The sequence below is a fragment of the Cibotium barometz genome, chromosome 44 (genome assembly GCF_041138505.1).
Source record: "Cibotium barometz isolate CiBa-2024 chromosome 44, ASM4113850v1, whole genome shotgun sequence".
In the NCBI taxonomy this organism is placed as follows: Eukaryota; Viridiplantae; Streptophyta; class Polypodiopsida; order Cyatheales; family Cibotiaceae; genus Cibotium; species Cibotium barometz.
Window position 1 is genome coordinate 6,120,180 of NC_141089.1, and position 17,677 is coordinate 6,137,856.

The window sequence follows — 17,677 nt, forward strand, 5'->3', positions numbered from 1 at the left end:
TTATGCTTTATGCTGATGATATTGTATTAGTGTCTGAGTCTCCAGGAGGTCTCCAGCAGCATCTACATGCACTCGATGATTTCTGCACACAGAGGGGTCTTACTGTGAACCTTGGGAAAACCAAGGTTATGTTCTTTCATACATTGAGACAAGGCAGGAGTCAGCTAACATTCACTCTCGCAGGACGTCAAGTGGAGGTGGTGACATCATACGTGTACCTAGGGGTTACCTTCTCTGCAACAGCCACGCGCTTCACCATGGGTTCAGCAGCCAGAGCCAGATTGACACGAAGATATGCAACATTGGCTATGCCAGAGAGACAGTGCCACCAGGCGCATTTTCAGGAACCCCGGACGAAAGGGTGGCTATTTGACACATTAGTCACACCGGCACTGATGTATGGAGCAGCGGTATGGGCGCCAGGACTTGCTACCCATTGGTGGACACAGATAGAGAGACCACAGGCCCTCATAATGGCACGCATGATACACAGCGAACCGTCAGTACCTCATGACATTATTCGAGCAGAGTTTGCTATGCCTCCTATGATGGTAGAGGCCATATTCCAGACTATATGCCTGCTAGACAGATTCAAAGAGATGCCACAGGACAGATTACCATACAGAGCTTTTGAGGCATCTAGACAGCTGGCTGAGGTAGGAGACAGAGGATCATGGTATGCACAGGTCACACATTGGTTCTCACAGCATGGCCTAGACATGGATCATCTACCACCATTCCAGTATGACAGGGATGCACCACATATCCGTCTCTCTCATGGTGAGAGGAACAAAGTATTGAGACAGGACCTATGGCAGCTCTATACACGAGAGACATGGATATCACTTACACAGCCTCTTCGACCGAAGATGCTATACTACAGAGATCACTTCATGAGTATCACTGATGATGGATTTATAGAGAGGCCTAGATACATGGAGGGCTTTTTACCACACGGCTCTCGAGTAGCTATTGGTCAGCTTAGAGTCTCATCACATCGATTGGAGATCGAGACTGGCAGAGCAACACAGATCCCCCGAGAGGAGAGGGTATGCAGATTGTGCAGAGAGGAGGTGGAGGGTGAGGAGCATTATGTATGCAGATGCAGAGCATATACAACCATCAGAGAGAGATATCCCATTTTATTCAGAGAGCCACATTCCTTACGCCAAATCTTTGAGGCAGCAGACCAGCGCATACTAGGGAGATTCATTCTAGACATTCAGCGTCACAGAGAGACATTATTACAGGCTCAAACAGCTCCACAGGGGGGACGATAGACACAGATTACTACATTTTTTCAGAGATCCACCCCACTCCCAGCCCCTACACAACAGGGAATTACTCTCCAGAGAGCAGAGACACTCAGAGCCCGCAGGAGAAAGAGGACACCTGGCTTTCGGACACCACGCCTATACCAGAGAGAGATGACAAAGATCAGAGCTCAATTTCACGCAGAGGGTGCGGAGCGACTGGCTCGCTTCAGAGCAAACCCAGGCATGTTCTTCAGGGAGCTGTGGACACCCCCTTCATTGATGTATACCATTCTATACCCCGAGTATGGTACAGGATGGAGCTAGCTAGGTTGCATATCATGATTGTATACTCCATGCATATAGCTTTGCATTCTCCTAGTAGTAGAGCTCCATCACCTCCCCCACGCATTGTACTTATTGCACACCCAGATTCAGCTTTTTCATTTTGTTGGGATGACAGAGGATACCCCACACAGGTACACTGATTTGTCTCATAGGCCGAGTTCGGTCTTTTGGAAGACGTTAATAAAATCTTTCTTTCTTTCTTTCTTTCTCACACGGGTAGAGATTACCAGACTTATCAGGCAAGACTTGACTCAACTGGACACTAGAAGGACATGGATACAGCCAACACACGAGCTTGGTACGAAGATGGCTTTCTATAGAGGTCATCTTCTCCAGCTCACGGAGGATGGGTTTGTGATTAGACCCAGCTACATGGATACTCATCTTTCTCATGGGGTACGGTGTGCTATTAGTTAGATGCGCACATCCTCACACCAGCTAGAGATTGAGACTGGCAGATTCAGAGGAGTACCAGCTGAGGCCAGGATTTGTCACTGTCCAGTATATTATGAGATACGAGGCTGTTTTCACTGCCTGTTCAGAGAGGGTTTCGGACCACTTTCCAGAGTCATGAGATACCAGGATCAAAGATGCCTCAGATTATACTTGCTGGAGCTACGTAGACATAGAGAGGGTCTCTTGAGAGGGAGCGGATCAAAGAGGGAGAGACACCTACAGAGGCAGATTACAGACTTCTTTCGACCAGAGACTAAGCAGTCAAGCCAGCAAGCATTGCAGCTAGCCCCAAAGTATAGCCGCACCAGAGGTACACTGATTGATCGGGCTATAGAGCTGGAGCAGTCCAGGCGCCCCAAGATGAGAGGCCCATCTCGACACCGGCGGAGACTACAACAGAGGATCAGAACCATACTAGCACGGCATGGGAGACGTCTAGTCAGGGTACTCACCATGGAGGACATTGAGCATATCTGCCATCAACCGATGAGAGACATCTTTGGATAGTGATGTATATGATGCTTACCTTTGTTGCTGGAGTTTTCCTTCCCATATGTTATCCATCAGGAGCTCCTAGTACCTTACTTTTCCTCATAGTTGTTGTTTCAGTTTCAGTTAGTTGTTTAGTTGTTTTAGCTTTTCTTACACAGACAATGTATCAGATCCACCAATTGTTGTAACCTTTTTCGTCTCATAGGTCATTTTCGCCTTTTGAGGACGTTAATATATCATTTCATTTCTTTCTTGGCTAATGTGAGAGCATGAGACACTGGAATCGAGTCGGCTAACTGACTGAACATTGCAGGCGCCGCGTATTTGTTGCCGTGTTCTGTTGCCACCTTGATGAGGCCACCCAAGAAAGCTGGCCGCCCAGCGCTGATAATTCTACAGTCTTCGATGAGCGCCGACTTTGCTGGCCGCTGAGCGCACTTACTTTAGACACTGGCTTGTTGGCTGACGGGAGCGTTGCCTTCAGCCAGGTTAGCTTGCACCAATCGTGGTTGTTGCCACCAGACGTAGCCACTAGCCGCAGTTTGCCGCCTCTTCCACTTCAAAGGCGGCGCACAGCCCAGCAGGCCCTGACGTGTGGACGCAAGGGAGAGGCCGCACATCCAGCCCCCAAGGCAGCAAGTAGTAGGGGAAAACATGTCTCAACCCCTAGAGGGGGAACAAGATGGTGAGACAACCTTTCACCCCCACGAAGGCACCAAATGCCTACCGCGCAGAAGACTGAGGGGAGGAATCATGTCCCCTGGCTCACGAAGGATTACGAAGATGGCCCGACAAGATTAGGCCCTTTATGAGGAGCTACAACTTCACATAAGGACAGAGATGAACACCATGTGACAGGAGCTTGAAAAGGAATGGACCGAGCAGATGCATGCCCAAAGGAGAGTGATATACGAAACGCTGAAGGAAGAGATATATGTCCAATTGAAGGGAGAAATGCAAGCCCAAGTACGGGTTGAGATGGAATTAGCCCAAGCCTTGATGCGCACGGAAATGAAAAAAGAGATGCAGAAATGGAAGGATGACATGCTCTAAGAGATTGGCACAACAGTTGCATTGTACGAAGGCACTTTGAAGACATGTATGGCTGACCGCGAAAAAGACATCACAGAAATGCAAAACACTTTGAAATCATGTAAGGCAAAAGTGGCTGGAGGTGAGAAGGAAATGCATTCATGGGCTGAAATTGCCACTGCCACAAAGAAACAAATTGAGAAGTCAACCCATGGATTGAAGTAGTTAAAAAACAGCAGGATACACCAATCAATAAAGTAGAGGTGATGAATGCTACATTGGAAGAGGAAGCCAAGAGACGGGCACTTGCCTTACATGTACGTGTAGTAGGGTGGGAAGATAAGGGAAATCCCCAAGATATATGTCCAATTGAAGGGAGAAATGCAAGCCCAAGTATGGGTTGAAATGGAATTAGCCCAAGCCTTGATGCACACGGAAATGAAAAAAGAGATGCAGAAATGGAAGGATGACATGCTCCGAGAGATTGGCACAACAGTTGCATCGTACGAAGGCACTTTGAAGACATGTATGGCTGACCGCGAAAAACACATCACAGAAATGCAAAACACTTTGGAATCATGTAAGGCAAAAGTGGCTGCAGGTGAGAAGGAAATGCATTCATGGGCTGAAATTGCCACTGCCACAAAGAAACAAATTGAGGAAGTCAACCCATGGATTGAAGTAGTTAAAAAACAGAAGGATACACCAGTCAATAAAGTAGAGGTGATGAATGCTACATTGGAAGAGGAAGCCAAGAGACGGGCACGTGCCTTACATGTACGTGTAGTTGGGTGGGAAGATAAGGGAAATCCCCAAGAGGATGCAAAAGCTCTTGCAACAAAAATTGGAGCCACTGATGTACCCATTACCGGAGCATGGCAAGTAGGCAGAGATGAAACCAGGGCAAAGATATTGATCATCAAGTTTGGTGACTTGGAGAAGAAGGCGGCCTTCCTCTCCAAAAGGATGGCCCTTAAGGGGGAAAAGATTTATTTGGATGAGGACCCAGATAGCACACCGGAAGTAACACATGCCACGTGTGCTTGAGGCAAGGAAAGAGGGGAAATGGGCGGTATATAGAGATGGCCGAGTCATCATTACGGAGAGGGCCCGCCTGACGGTGCGCAACCAAAGAGACCTTGCGATTCACGGTGTGGAATTGCAATGGAGCCCTTAGAACAAATGCAGAATACTTTGAGGATACTTTCAGACACAGTGATATTGCTATGTATACAGAGACCCATCAGTGCACAAACAAGAGGCTTCCTGACGTGCGGGGTTATAGATGGGAATCAGTGTTCCGCCCTCAGCCACACACAGTGGGAGGCACCAGAGGATCTAGAGGAGTGGCAATACTTTTCAGGGAGGAGCTTCGTGACAAAATACATGTGGTACGTAGAGATGCAGATGCGAGGTAGATGTGGGTCCGAATATGCAGAAAGGGGCTCCGCGAGCTATATGTGGCAGTATGCTACTTTCCCCCAGCCCACTCCAGGTTTGCACCATCAAGAGAGTCGCCCTATATACCACTATATGATGATATCATGAGGTTTGCCAACATGGGAGACATATTACTATTGGGAGACTTTAATGCACGTACAGGCACAGAGCAGACAGAGTTGTATGATACTCAAGAGGCTATGTACCGGGAGATCACCGCAGAGGATATAGGGTTGCAGAGATCAGCACAGGATGAGGGGGAGATTACAGATTATGGCAGGCATTTTCTCACACTCGGGAGTGCACATGGGTTGGTCATATACAATGGCTTATCGAGATGGCAAGGATCAGATGCTCTCACACACTGGAACTCTAAGGGGGAGCGAGCACAGTGGACTACTTGATGGGATCTCCTTCATTGATACCTGATGTGCGGGGTTTCACGATTTCCAATAGGCCCATTGGCATAGCAGCCCATCATGCATACCTGAGTTTTGGTCTCATAGGCCATTATGGCCTCTTAGAGACGTTAATATATCATTTCATTTCATTTCTCTGTGCACAAAATCCACACAAGTTCCCTCATGCAACCCTCAGAACACAACACTTAACCAGATTTGCAAATCAACAAAAGCACAATGACCGAGAGATACCTGGACAAGATGATCAGGGGATAGGGTTCCACTCCCCACATGCCAAGCCAGTCAACCCTAGCGCCATACCACCAAAGCCTATCCTAAGGGGCTAGGGTTCCACTCCCCACATGCTAAGCCAGTCAACCCTAGCGCCATACCTTCAGCAAGACCACCTGTGAACCGCCATGTCCATGGCAGGAGTCTCGTCCAAACATAGACCATCAACCAACTCTATGTCTGAATGAATCACAATTACCCATAAGTCATTTATATAATGACCGCCGTCGCTATAAATAACTCCAGCTATAAATGGCCAATAACCATGGATTGTCACTGATAATGAACCCTACTCACCTATAACCTACTTGTGGCCTTCCCGTACTCCCAAGGCTCCCCAACCCTGACCAGATTAGGACCTTATACCAAGGATTAGTGTTAGATATATAACAATATGCTACCAAAGAAACTGTCAACACCGGTATACAAAGACCTCGGTGCCCGTTTGAGTCCATATTGAAATTTGATCAACCCGCAAGCTTCATTCTCTTGTCTTGGCTAAACAATTCATGGTGGCTGCTACATATATGCTTCTTCCTGTAAGTCACCATTTAATAAGGCTCGCTTAACGGGCAGATAAAATGCGCCTATGGGTGGGGAGATAAAATGCGCCTACAGGCACCTGCACCTATGGAGAGTGAAAAATGGTGACTACCGGAGGATCTTGGGTGTAACACTAGTTTGGGGGGGGGAAAAAGGAAGGCTCGCTTAACATCCACCTGATGAAGTATCCAAGCATTTTATGCAGCTAATGCAATCACCATTTTCAGTGTTGTACTTTGCTTCAGGTGCAAAGGTTTCATCTACAAAATCCTTTTGCAACAAGCCTTGCTTTGTGCTTGTCTATGCCGCCATCTGCCTTATATTTTACCCTACGAATCCATTTGCATCCAACAATATTCTTACTTGCTGGTAGGTCTACAAGTTCACAATGGCATCATATTCTCATTACATTAAATCTTTCTGATTTTTCTGCCTCCTTGAAAGTATTAGGCACATCCAAGTTCTTACATATAAGGGCTTGGCCCCTTCTTCGCTACCTTAATAACCCTCTTTGAGCTACTTTCAGGCAAATCTTTAACCTTTGAGTCTTCAAGCACCTTCAAGTACCATCTAGGAACTCTATCCCTCTTCACTGGTGTCTGCTGCCCTGGTTGTTTATCCAAAACAGCTTGCTGTACTTCACTTTCAGATTCAATACCATCCCCCAAACTAAGCTGTTCAAGCGTTTCTGAAATGGTATACTCAGGCGCTTGTCCTTTTTCTTGCTCTATTTTTCGCATCATACATGGCTGCTAATTTTGATCTCCAATGGTGAATATCAAGTGGAATTTCATTGTTTAACTGACCAAAGGGGCTGTCATTTTCAACAAACACAATATCTCTGCTTATCATGATTCTTTTCTTCTCTAAGTCATTCAACCTGTAGGCATATCCTCTCACGTGTGGACATTCACAAGTGGAGCTTCTTTGCTCTGAGACTATTGCTAGTCTTAGGTATTTAATTGGACATGATTAAGAGTCAATGCTGAAATTACAAAGTGTTTAGCAGAAAGCAAGATGTCTTATTGTATTGATGCGGGGGGGCTCACTTAAAAAAAAGGGGGGAAGGTTACAATCAAGCCATGCCTCTTGGAAGGTGTGATACTTGAATGAAACTTTTTAGAAGCGGCATGTCCCTTGATGAGTAGATGTGTTTGTTAGTAAAATCCGTCGCATGGGTTATCATAGTTCATGTAATAATCAATTGATTAACAAAGTAATTAAATGTAAAAGGCTTGAAATAACAATTATGACAAATGGCCTGCATAGGAGAAGTCTGAGTGGCATCCATGCATATGGCAAACAAACCTGCCAAGCTGTCAAATTCATTATAATTCCAATCTAAGTCCAGTACCGAGTGACATGGCTCAGAGAGAGAATCTGAGACCTGCACCAGGTTTGTAATATGTACACTCCACAAGTAGCATATAGAGCAACCGCTCTGAAGGTATTGGCATGAATCAAGAAGCCATGCAACTAACCTCCAAGTGATGCAGGATGGCCATCTTCTGATACAAGATATGAGAACTGAAATATTTGTGATACCCTGAGCTTCTACACATCCCATATGCAATTGTGGGTACGGTCTCTAAAAGTACTAAACGTCAGGGACAATGTGGGCCTGTAACATGCACCTAAAACTACTCTTTACTGGTGAAGAGGAAACACACACCATGGGTGATCTGCCAGAAGAAAAGGGTAATCTTTCTGCTTCTGCCTGAACTCTAAGCCTGCATGGTGTTGGTGATGTGATGATTCTTACAATGACATTTCCTTGTAGGTGAATCACTTTCACATTATCTGGCTTGTATGTGTTTTTAGCACTTTGTCACATAGGGTTCCAGCCTGGTTTTTGGTGATAAAAATTGTGTTTCTTGCGATATAATGTGCACTGACTAACGTTGAAAAACAAAGTCAAGCCACACCAAGTTTGGAAGCATGTAGTAGTTCTCTCAAACAGAGGTACAGAAACCAATTGCTACATTTGGTTAACCACACTCTATTTACCTTTGTGATACACTTACTAACGTTGAAAAACAAAGTCAAGACACACCAAGTTTGGAAGCATGTAGTAGTTCTCTCAAACAGAGGTACAGAAACCAATTGCTACATTTGGTTAACCACACTCTATTTACCTTTGAGATGACTTGTGATACAGGATCATGATCAAACCACTCGCATGATTTACCCTTGCATTCTGCCCACACCAAGCCGCCCTCGCCATACTCACCCCATCTAACCACTCCTGCAATAGCTATCAGCACTCTCAGCTTACAGGAGGCATATCTTCCCATACTACAAACCCTACCACTCACTCCATCACAGGAGGATTAAAAATTATCTGTTCTCACATTCTTTCACCTCCTTGTTGAGTACCTGAAGAATCATCTCGCAAGGACCGATGAATGAAAAAATAATAGCAAGTTTTTGCCCTGAGTTTTGCAACCACTGCCTCCTCAGTTAGCCCGTCTTCTACCGAGAATGTTCTCATCATTTCTGAGACAGAGACCAGGCAATAACCACGTGCAGATTTTGATATACCTGTGGCAGCAACAGCAGACTTTTTAACATATGATCATTTTGCAACCAAACCACAATTCACGATTTGCATGAAGAAATGAGGCCGTGCATACCAACCACAAAAACTTCTTCTGACACATCCAAGTCGATGTTTGCTTCCGCTAAACCATATACATAAGGACTTCCAGGATGTGCATGACTGAAAGCCATCAAAAATATTTCAAGAATTACAAGGCAATAATTGATTGAAGTGCAGAACACAGCAACTAAGAGATAAAATTGCTCTCTTTACAAAATCTTATGATACCCTGAGATAAAACGATCTTTGCGTTGCCGCCCTTGACTGGGAGCTTTGATTTCCTCATAGACACACTGAGAAAAACAACGCCAATCTAAGCAAAAACTTACATAGCTTGAATCCATTATCAGAAGTGGAAAAAAAATCACCATTTTCTGTTCACAATTACAACCTGTCATCAAGGTGCAAATAGTGGTTGATGAGCATGTAAGTGGCTCATATCTAGAAAAATTTGGAAACAAACAGCCAGATGTATAAGCTTCACAATCTCATCCATATATGATGCTTACCACTGAAAAGCCAGATGACGTGAGAGCATCCAATGTCTGCCGCAAATTCTGTGATCGGCATAGAGCTTCAAATGTTTGAAGGCAGCAAAGAAAGCTCAACCAATGATATCCAGAAGTTACCCAATTCATTTAAGTGATCAAAATAACGTACTATGAGGCAAATAAGCTTGTGGGTAAAATAGGGACTACCAGATCTCTTCTTTATAAGAGAAAAGGAAGACTCTTAGAGAAGGTGTTGCCTTACCATGACAGGGCAGCCAGCTCTTGGTACTGTGTCACTTCGCAACCCAGACATGGGATTAAGAGATGCATACTCTACAAGAACACAAGCATCAAAACCGACTGCTTCATAGAACTCCCCCACCTACACCCCAAACAAAGATTCATAAACACCAATCAGGTTGATGCGTGGTGTAAATTAACTGTAAAGAGAATAATCAGCAAATTATATGTACAATTCAAAAGAAAATATTTGTTTCCTTCTTGCTCATTTGTTCCCACAATATTTATATCTACAGTGAGCTGATTTTCTCCTTAATCCTCTCACCCCCTATTTCAAAAGAAAACCCACCACCAAGCCAAGTGCCACTATCAACCTCTCATCAGCATCCTTCATACATTCACAGCCTTCAAGGTAAGGTACCACCTTTCTAAGTGGAAGAAGATTGATTAGCTGATGTATGCCTATCTGCTTGATAACTTATCACCTGTAATAATCAAGAATTACTGTGTATCTCCAGTTTTCTCCATCTCCTCTCCACCAAGTATAAAGTGTACCTAACCCCAAGTCTACTGTAAGCAGCAAAACACCTGTGCTAGAGAACACTTCAAGCAAAGGTATGCCAGTGCTAACACTAGAAACAGCTACTTGACATGCCAACTTAAATGAAACAAGAAGTGTTGATTTAAGCATACCCTGCAAAGCAACACTTCACGAGGGTACTTCGCTTTCACTTCAAGAAGTTCGCCATTGAGAGACCCTTCTCTAAAGCTGTTCTGCCAATGTCCAAAATCAGCACAAATGCCATTCTTGGAAAAGAAAAACATATAACCAAATAATGAGAGCTTTTTTGAGACAAAGAGTAATCAAATACACCTGCATTTACCACAAGGCTTAGCTAGAAACGAGATAAGATGATAACTCTAACGACTATTGCAACTGCACCTGCCGTTTTTTAGGTTGTCGTCGAGTCCAAGCAAATTCGTGTAATTCAGCCTCTTTGTCAACTCCTTTGCAGCTGGTTTGCTCAATTGTTCCATTTTCTATTAGCAAGCAAAAATTCCATGCAGATATGCTAACGATGCCAATATGTGATCGATATTAAAAAAAGATTGAATCCCTCTTCAGTTGGCAATGCTTTACATAGCTCCCCCTCCCTCTCTTACCTTCTCCCACCAGTCCAAACATTCATTTGTTTCAGCTTGAAGTCGTTTACTTTTTGACTTGGAGCTTTGACCTCCGCTTAATGCACGTGCATGTGCAGCTCTAAAGAATCTGCAAAACTGCTTCCTGTCCAGTACCACACAGCATGTTTACTCATATAAACATTCCTAAACTACTCAAAGATAACATCGACTATAGATGAACAAATAGCTCTTGGAAAAAAAAATGAAAAGGGATGATAGCTGTCATGCAGCTGATGATGCCAAAAATGGCTAGAAAGTTTAGTGATAACTAAGGGGTATTGCCTCTAATCTTCATGAAAAACATCCTCCTAAGCTAAGAACTCACCCCTGAGCCAAGGAATGATTGCCCCCACGAGCCTGTTTGGTACCAATGGCCCTAGCCTAGCGACCCACGTCCCATACCACTAGGCTGAACCACCCACCTTGCAGTTCCACAATCATGAGGTCTTGCGCGCCCCTGGTAGCCCTCTTGTGTACCGCATGGATGCCTCAACAACTCATAAGCACCCCCAAAGTCACTTATATAGCAATAACCTGGCTATTATTGGCCCTTGCTTTATTTATAAGCTTTCCTAATTTATTTATAAGGTTTTAGCTATTATTAGCCCTAGGGTATTAATTATAAGCTCTTAGCCAATCTAGGCTCATCTTGCTAGCATCCTTAGCCTATGTGTGGACCCTCCAAGTCCCCACACATTCGCTAAGAACTAACCCTACTCTTGGTTAGTTCACATCCCTAGCCCTAACCCTAGGCCTGTCAAGATGCAACATACTTCCCTCCTGTTCAATTCACATCCTCGTGAATGTATAAGGAGACAAACCTATGTAAGCGAACCCCCAAATCCGGACATCCATCCATAGCATCTGCTCAATTTACTGCCTCTAACCTTGGCCAGTGTAAGACTCCTCTTGTAGACCCTAGTACAAAGATCAAAGTCCTTACTGTCAATCCAACTCTCGTCCAAGAGTTGTATCCCAATAGGACATCCAGTCTTATAGTGCAACAAGCTATACCATAACAATCCTAGCACAGACCCACAGCACAACTTAAATGTCATACCAAATGGCATCCTACTTTAGTTGTCGGCAACACTACTCCACTCAATGCACAAACAAGTCCTAGTGCCATGTACTTCCAGTACAAAATTCCAACCACAAGATCTCCCATGTCCAATTCTCATCTAAGACTAAACAAAGATTGTGTTTTCACACAACTAGGAGATACTCACGTCTACTTTAGAGCAAGCATAAAACTCCCCATCAATTTCTACGTATGTCAATATCCCCAAGTCGACATTCTCATTGTGTGAACTCCCAAGATCAGGCATCCCCAAGCCGGCATCCTCTGTAACCCCCAAGATCCGGCATCCCCAAGTCAGCATCCTCACTGTGTGAACCCCAAGATCGAGTATCCCCAAGTCGGCATCCTCACTGTGTGAACCCCAAGATCAAGCACCCCCAAGATCGGGCATCCCCAAGTCTGCATCCTCACTGTGTGAACCCCAAGATCAGGCACCTCCAAGATCAGGCATCCCAAAGTTCGTGAACCTCAAGGGTGCCCACAAGACCAACCACCAGCCACACAAAGTGGGAATCTCCGGCGACCCCACTTCCAAGTTTGGCTACCCACTTGACCGACAAAGCGGTGCCCACCTACTCATCGACGCCTCTCACCCACTCCAACGGCATCTGTCACCTACTTGTGCTCGGCGCTCTCACCTACTCAACGGCATCTGTCAATGACCACTTTTAGCACTTGGCTCATAATAGCCCAAGGGGCCACGCCCATTGTATATAGAGAGACTGTGGTGTACCGAGGGGAATCCCCAATGCAATACATGGTCTTGTGATGTCCCAACTATTGCCTACTTCTATCTTGTGTTGCATGTATGTCACTTAGGTATCTCGTGTGGTGTTCCGTTATTGAGTCTATGTGAGTGCGTAGTGGAGTGGGACAGAGAGATCACCATCTCCCTAGCTTGTGCCAACTCTTGAGGGTATACTGCCCAAGAGAGGACCCTAGTGATTTAGTGTGCCTACACACGACGTGCATCCCAGTCCGCTACAAGTACACTAAAAATTTGGCGATCCTACCGGGGACTCATGTGAGTCAGGAGTTCCCAAAATTTTGAGTCTGTCATAGTTCATCATCTCTGCATGCCCAATACACGTTCACGGAGTCCTTCCATCAATCCCATCAAGAGTCCCCTCTCTGTCAAGTGCTACAGCCGCCGCAAGCGGCCAATCCACTTTGTGCCTCCAAAAAGTGCTCCTGCTCCTCTCCCTCTACCCATAGCCGCCATGAATCAAGGTCACCTCGAGAACAACCCTCCGGTTCGAGAACCCTTGTCAATGGTGTTGTGCCGGATTAACATCAAGTTTCCCATGTTCAAGGGTTCCACCTCGGAACATGGGGATGACCACGTGCGGTGCTTCATCTCTATGTGCAAAAGCCGTGGTCTCAAGCGGGAGGATGCCTACTTGGCTTTATTCCCATCCACTCTAGAAAGCTCCGCTGACAAGTGGTTTAGTCAGATTGTGAGTGACCATTTCATGGACTGGCCCACCTTGAGGGATACCTTCCTTCGCACCTTCAAGCCGGGGAACTATGCAGACCGCATTCTCCAAGACTTGGGAAGACTTCAACTCTTGCCCGGGGAGAGCGTGTCTAAGCTGATGACGCAAACAAGGGTCTTGGTATCTCGTCTGCCAACCTACCCGAGTGACTTTATGGTCAAGCAATAGGCGCTGCAAGCCCTGCCCCAGTCCACCCAACAAAAGATCAAGGAAAGCAGGCCTGTACCTACCACCTTACTGGACTTCCAAGAGCTGGCCTCTCAACTAGAGAATGCTCGCTTGATGTTTGAACGTGACAACAATTCTTCAGCCTCTGGAGTCATGTCCTCACCTGTTGACCCTGTGGCCACACTCACAAGGGAGCTGGACGCTCTGAAGCTTCACAAGGTGCAAAGTGAAGACAACACCCTAGCCCAGCTAAAGAAGGAGATCGAAGAACTCAAGGGGTTACAACAAGCAAAGAAGACAGTGTGGTGCGCCATTTGCCAAGCCCCCGGGCACTCCCCCCGAGAATGCCCACGGAGAAAGTACAGCTCTTTCTATGAGGAAGGTGATCATGAGGACAAGGATTGCTACTATTTGAAGGGCTTCCGCCAATTGCATCAGCATCCGCCACCCACCCCCGCCAGATCCTTCACCCCCACACCCACACCTGTCTACCCGCCCGCCATTCCTGCATACCCACACCCACCCTCACCCCCTAACCCTTACCTTCCACCCCTCATGCCCACCCCACCACCGCCTACACCCACCACCCTTGCAGTCACCCCTACCCCCCGCCCACTTGCTCCTCGTAACCGTCCCATTTTATGCTACCGTTGTGGGTAATATGGTCACTACCAAGGTCAATGTCCTCATCCAGAAGACAGACCCCCGTGCCATCACTGCCCTAAGGCCAAGGATCACTACACCCGGGACTACCCGAAGCAACGAGCTGGTGCCTCCATTGACTTTCCTTCCCCAACGCCAGCTGCCACTCACTTAGTCTCTGTGGGAAGTGTTGCAGACACCCCTTCCTCGGTGCCAGTTCACCCATCCTTCACCTTGGGAGTGTCCCCTCACCCAAACAACCCACCACCCTCATCTCATGTGGAGCACCCCACCATAAGTGTGGTCACTCGTGCTCAAACGCGGGTCCTTGGAGAACCAGAACCATCAACGGAGCAAGGTGAAGTCCCCTCACACATCTCTCATAATGTGGTAGACCACGCCTTTCTGCAAACTATCAAAGATCTTCAGGAGGCTCCACCCATGTCCCCTACTGGGCATGCTGATGTGAATCCCCACCCCACACCCTTCAACAGCTTCCTTGGCTGACCTCCTCAATGAAAGCAGGTGGGGATGTCACTCTACCAACTGCTCCAATTTAGCCCAGCTGCCCGAAAGCAATTGGATCTGCTACTGCACCAACTAGAGAAAGAGTCAAAGCTTCCAAGTAGTGAGCCACGGATTCGGGCAGGCCTGCACCTACTAGGATCTGGACGACGTGCCAACCGACATAGGCGTGCACACCATCCCTCTCCAAGAGGGTACCCGACCATCCGGGGGCCACGCCTACAAACTCATCCCCAAGTATGTAGAAGCCGTGAAGGTGGAACTCTAGAAAATGGAGGCCGCTCGCACCATTGCCCTAGTGGAACACAGGGAGTGGCTCTCCCCCATGGTGGTCACCCCCAAGAAGAAGACTAACAAAATCCGGGTCTGTGTTGACTTTTGTGCTCTCAACAAGGCCACAATCAAAGATGGATTCCCCATCCCCTTCATGGATAGGGTGCTGGAAGATGTAGCTGGTCATGCTCTCTACAGTTTCATGGATGGTTTCAGTGGCTACAACCAGGTGGCCATCCATCCGGATGACTGGTCAAAACAGCCTTCGTCACCCAATGGGGCACCTACCTCTACAACAAAATGCCATTTGGGTTGTGCAACGCTCCAGCCACCTTCCAACACATCGTCACCAACATCTTTTAGGAATTTCTCACCAGCTTCCTCAGAGCATTCATGGATGACTTCACCGGCACACATCTTGCAACGTGTCTGGAAGCCTTTGCTGACCATCTCCACCAATTAGCCTTAGTCTTTGGTAAGTGTCGCTCCTCTCATCTCCGTCTCAACCCCTTCAAATGTCACTTCTTAGTTGTGCAGGGTACACTTTTCGGCCCCATAGTCTCCGCCCAAGGCCTCGCCCCAGATCCCGACAAGATAGTTGCCATCTTGAGATCACCCCCTCCCATCACTCCTAAGGGCACTCAAGTTTGGTGTTGGCACACCAGTTATCACCATCGCTTCATCCGCATGTATGCCGACATTGCCCTACCCCTCACCCACCTTGTTAGTCCCACCACCCCATTCCTCTGGTCCACCTCTGAGTCCTCCACTTTCTCCTATCTTAAGCATTGTCTCACACAAGCACCCATCCTCATACCTCCCAATTGGTCCAACATATTTCACGTGCATACACATGCCAGCCTCACTATCGTGGGTGCAATGCTAGCCCAACCAGGTGAGAAGTACCAGATTGACCGGCCCATCTACTATGCTAGTCACCTCCTCAACACTACAGAAAGAAACTACAGCACCACCAAAAGCGAGGCTTTGGCCATAGTGTATGCCTGTCAAAAGTTTCGCCACTACTTACTGGGCGTGCACTTCATAGTCATCACCGATCATCATGCTCTCAAGTACCTCCTCAACGAACCCCAAGTGGTGGGCCGAGTGTGGAGATGGCTCCTCTTATTCCAAGAGTTCGACTTTGAAATCCTTCTGCGGCCAGGCAAACCCCATGTGATGGCAGATCATCTCTCACACATTGACTCCAGCGAGCCCGCCACCCCTGCAAGTATCCATGATGATCTTCCTAATAGTGTGCTTTTCAAGGTAGATGCTGCGCCAGCTTGGTATGGGGATGTAGTTGCTCTTTTGTCCACAGGCGAATTTCCTACCAATCTCTCTCCCAAGGACAAGCATCGCCTCTTGCTGAAAAGCCGTCCATTTCAACTGGTGGCTGGCCGACTCTACAAAGCTGGTCAGGATGGTATCCTCCATCGGTGTGTCAACCCCCACGAGGTCTCCGCGCTTGTGGAGGATGCTCATGACAGTCCATCTAGGGGTCAATATCCTGGTCACACCACTGCTGAACGGCTTTTTTACTCAGGACTCTGGTGGCCCTCTATGTTCAAGGATTGCTGGGTTCATGCCCAATCTTGTGACATTTGTCAAAGGCGTGCTCACAAGCCGAGTAAACAAGCCAACAAACCTCTCTGTTAGCACATTCATCCCCAGTTTCTACCCATTTCTGGTGTCCTTTTGGTCCCTTTTGCATGGCCCTTGATTGTGGGCTGGCCACCCCTATTTTACATATTTTTTTGGGATTTTTCACAGAGCCACTATGGTTTTTTCCAAGTCGGCCAGCATATGTAACTCCAGTCGGCCAGCTCTTCCCACCTATAAATAGGTTGGCTGGCCTCTCACTTTTTCATCTTGCCTTGTATATCTTTTGCTCCCTCACTTATGAGACTGCTTGTGTCTCTTGCTTGGGACTGTATTGCTTCAGTATATTCAGCATAGTTGCTCCATATCTCTATCTCTCTTGCACTCTCTATTCAGCACACTCTAGTGCTCTATTGCTTCCGCTCTATGCACTCTTTCATGGTATCATTGCTCCCGGTTCAGCGATTCCATCTGCTGCCCCAGATTTAGCCCTATTTACAGCCCCTTATCCTCTGCGTTTTTCACAGATTTGCGGCCTTCTTCTTGCTGCGTTTTCTGGACAGCTTCTGCTGGTTGGTTCTCCTTCAGTTTGGCTTCATCGCTTGCAGCCAGAAGGTAACTTTTTCATCAGCGTTTCAATCCTACTTAGAGTTTGGATCTAGGCAGCCTGTTTTTTCAGGACAGCAGCCCCTCTTTGGCTGCGTTTTCCTCTCCGGTGGACATTCCCTTTTGCAGAGGGGGATTGTGGTGGTTCGGGCTTTGGTGGCACTCTTGGTACCTGTGGAGGACACTTCTTCTTCTAAGATTGTGCATATTTTTGAGATTGAGCCCAAGCTTTTGTGATGGCTGCTCCGACTACTCTTCATATGTTCTCTGAGTCTACAAAGTTGGATGGTTCCAACTACACCTTGTGGAAGGTGAAGGTGAAATCGGCCTTGCATGGCGTGGATCTTTGGGATTAGCTTGTTACACCGGCTAATGCCACTCCTCCCACCCTTCCGGTAGTGTGACTCAAGCACAGATTGATATTTGGCAAGCAAATGATCATCGTGTTTTCTCCTTTCTGATGTTGAACTGTCAAGATTTTGTTCTCTCTCATGTGCGTACGGCAGATGCTGC

At 46.8% G+C, this 17,677-nt stretch overlaps 1 protein-coding gene across 7 annotated transcripts in view; it reads right to left on the reverse strand.

The window, feature by feature from the left end:
• MSH1 (MUTL protein homolog 1) overlaps positions 1-17,677 on the reverse strand; it is an 85,833-nt gene that overhangs the window by 56,472 nt on the left and 11,684 nt on the right. For 4 of the 7 annotated variants that reach the window (XR_015263319.1, XR_015263320.1, XM_086782168.1 and 1 more), the window contains exons 3-11: positions 10,751-10,874; positions 10,530-10,627; positions 10,280-10,355; positions 9,609-9,728; positions 9,365-9,412; positions 9,084-9,148; positions 8,890-8,975; positions 8,633-8,797; positions 8,392-8,510 (exon numbers count right to left, since the gene is read on the reverse strand). Coding sequence is in view for 4 of the 7 variants with exons in the window: in XM_086782168.1 (XP_086638294.1) it covers positions 8,392-8,510; positions 8,633-8,797; positions 8,890-8,975; positions 9,084-9,148; positions 9,365-9,412; positions 9,609-9,728; positions 10,280-10,355; positions 10,530-10,627; positions 10,751-10,874 (901 nt within the window). In the remaining 3 variants the exon portion in view is untranslated. The remainder of the gene's footprint in view (positions 1-8,391; positions 8,511-8,632; positions 8,798-8,889; positions 8,976-9,083; positions 9,149-9,364; positions 9,413-9,608; positions 9,729-10,279; positions 10,356-10,529; positions 10,628-10,750; positions 10,875-17,677) is intronic. The other 3 variants (XR_015263321.1, XM_086782170.1, XM_086782169.1) reach the window with 1 other exon arrangement.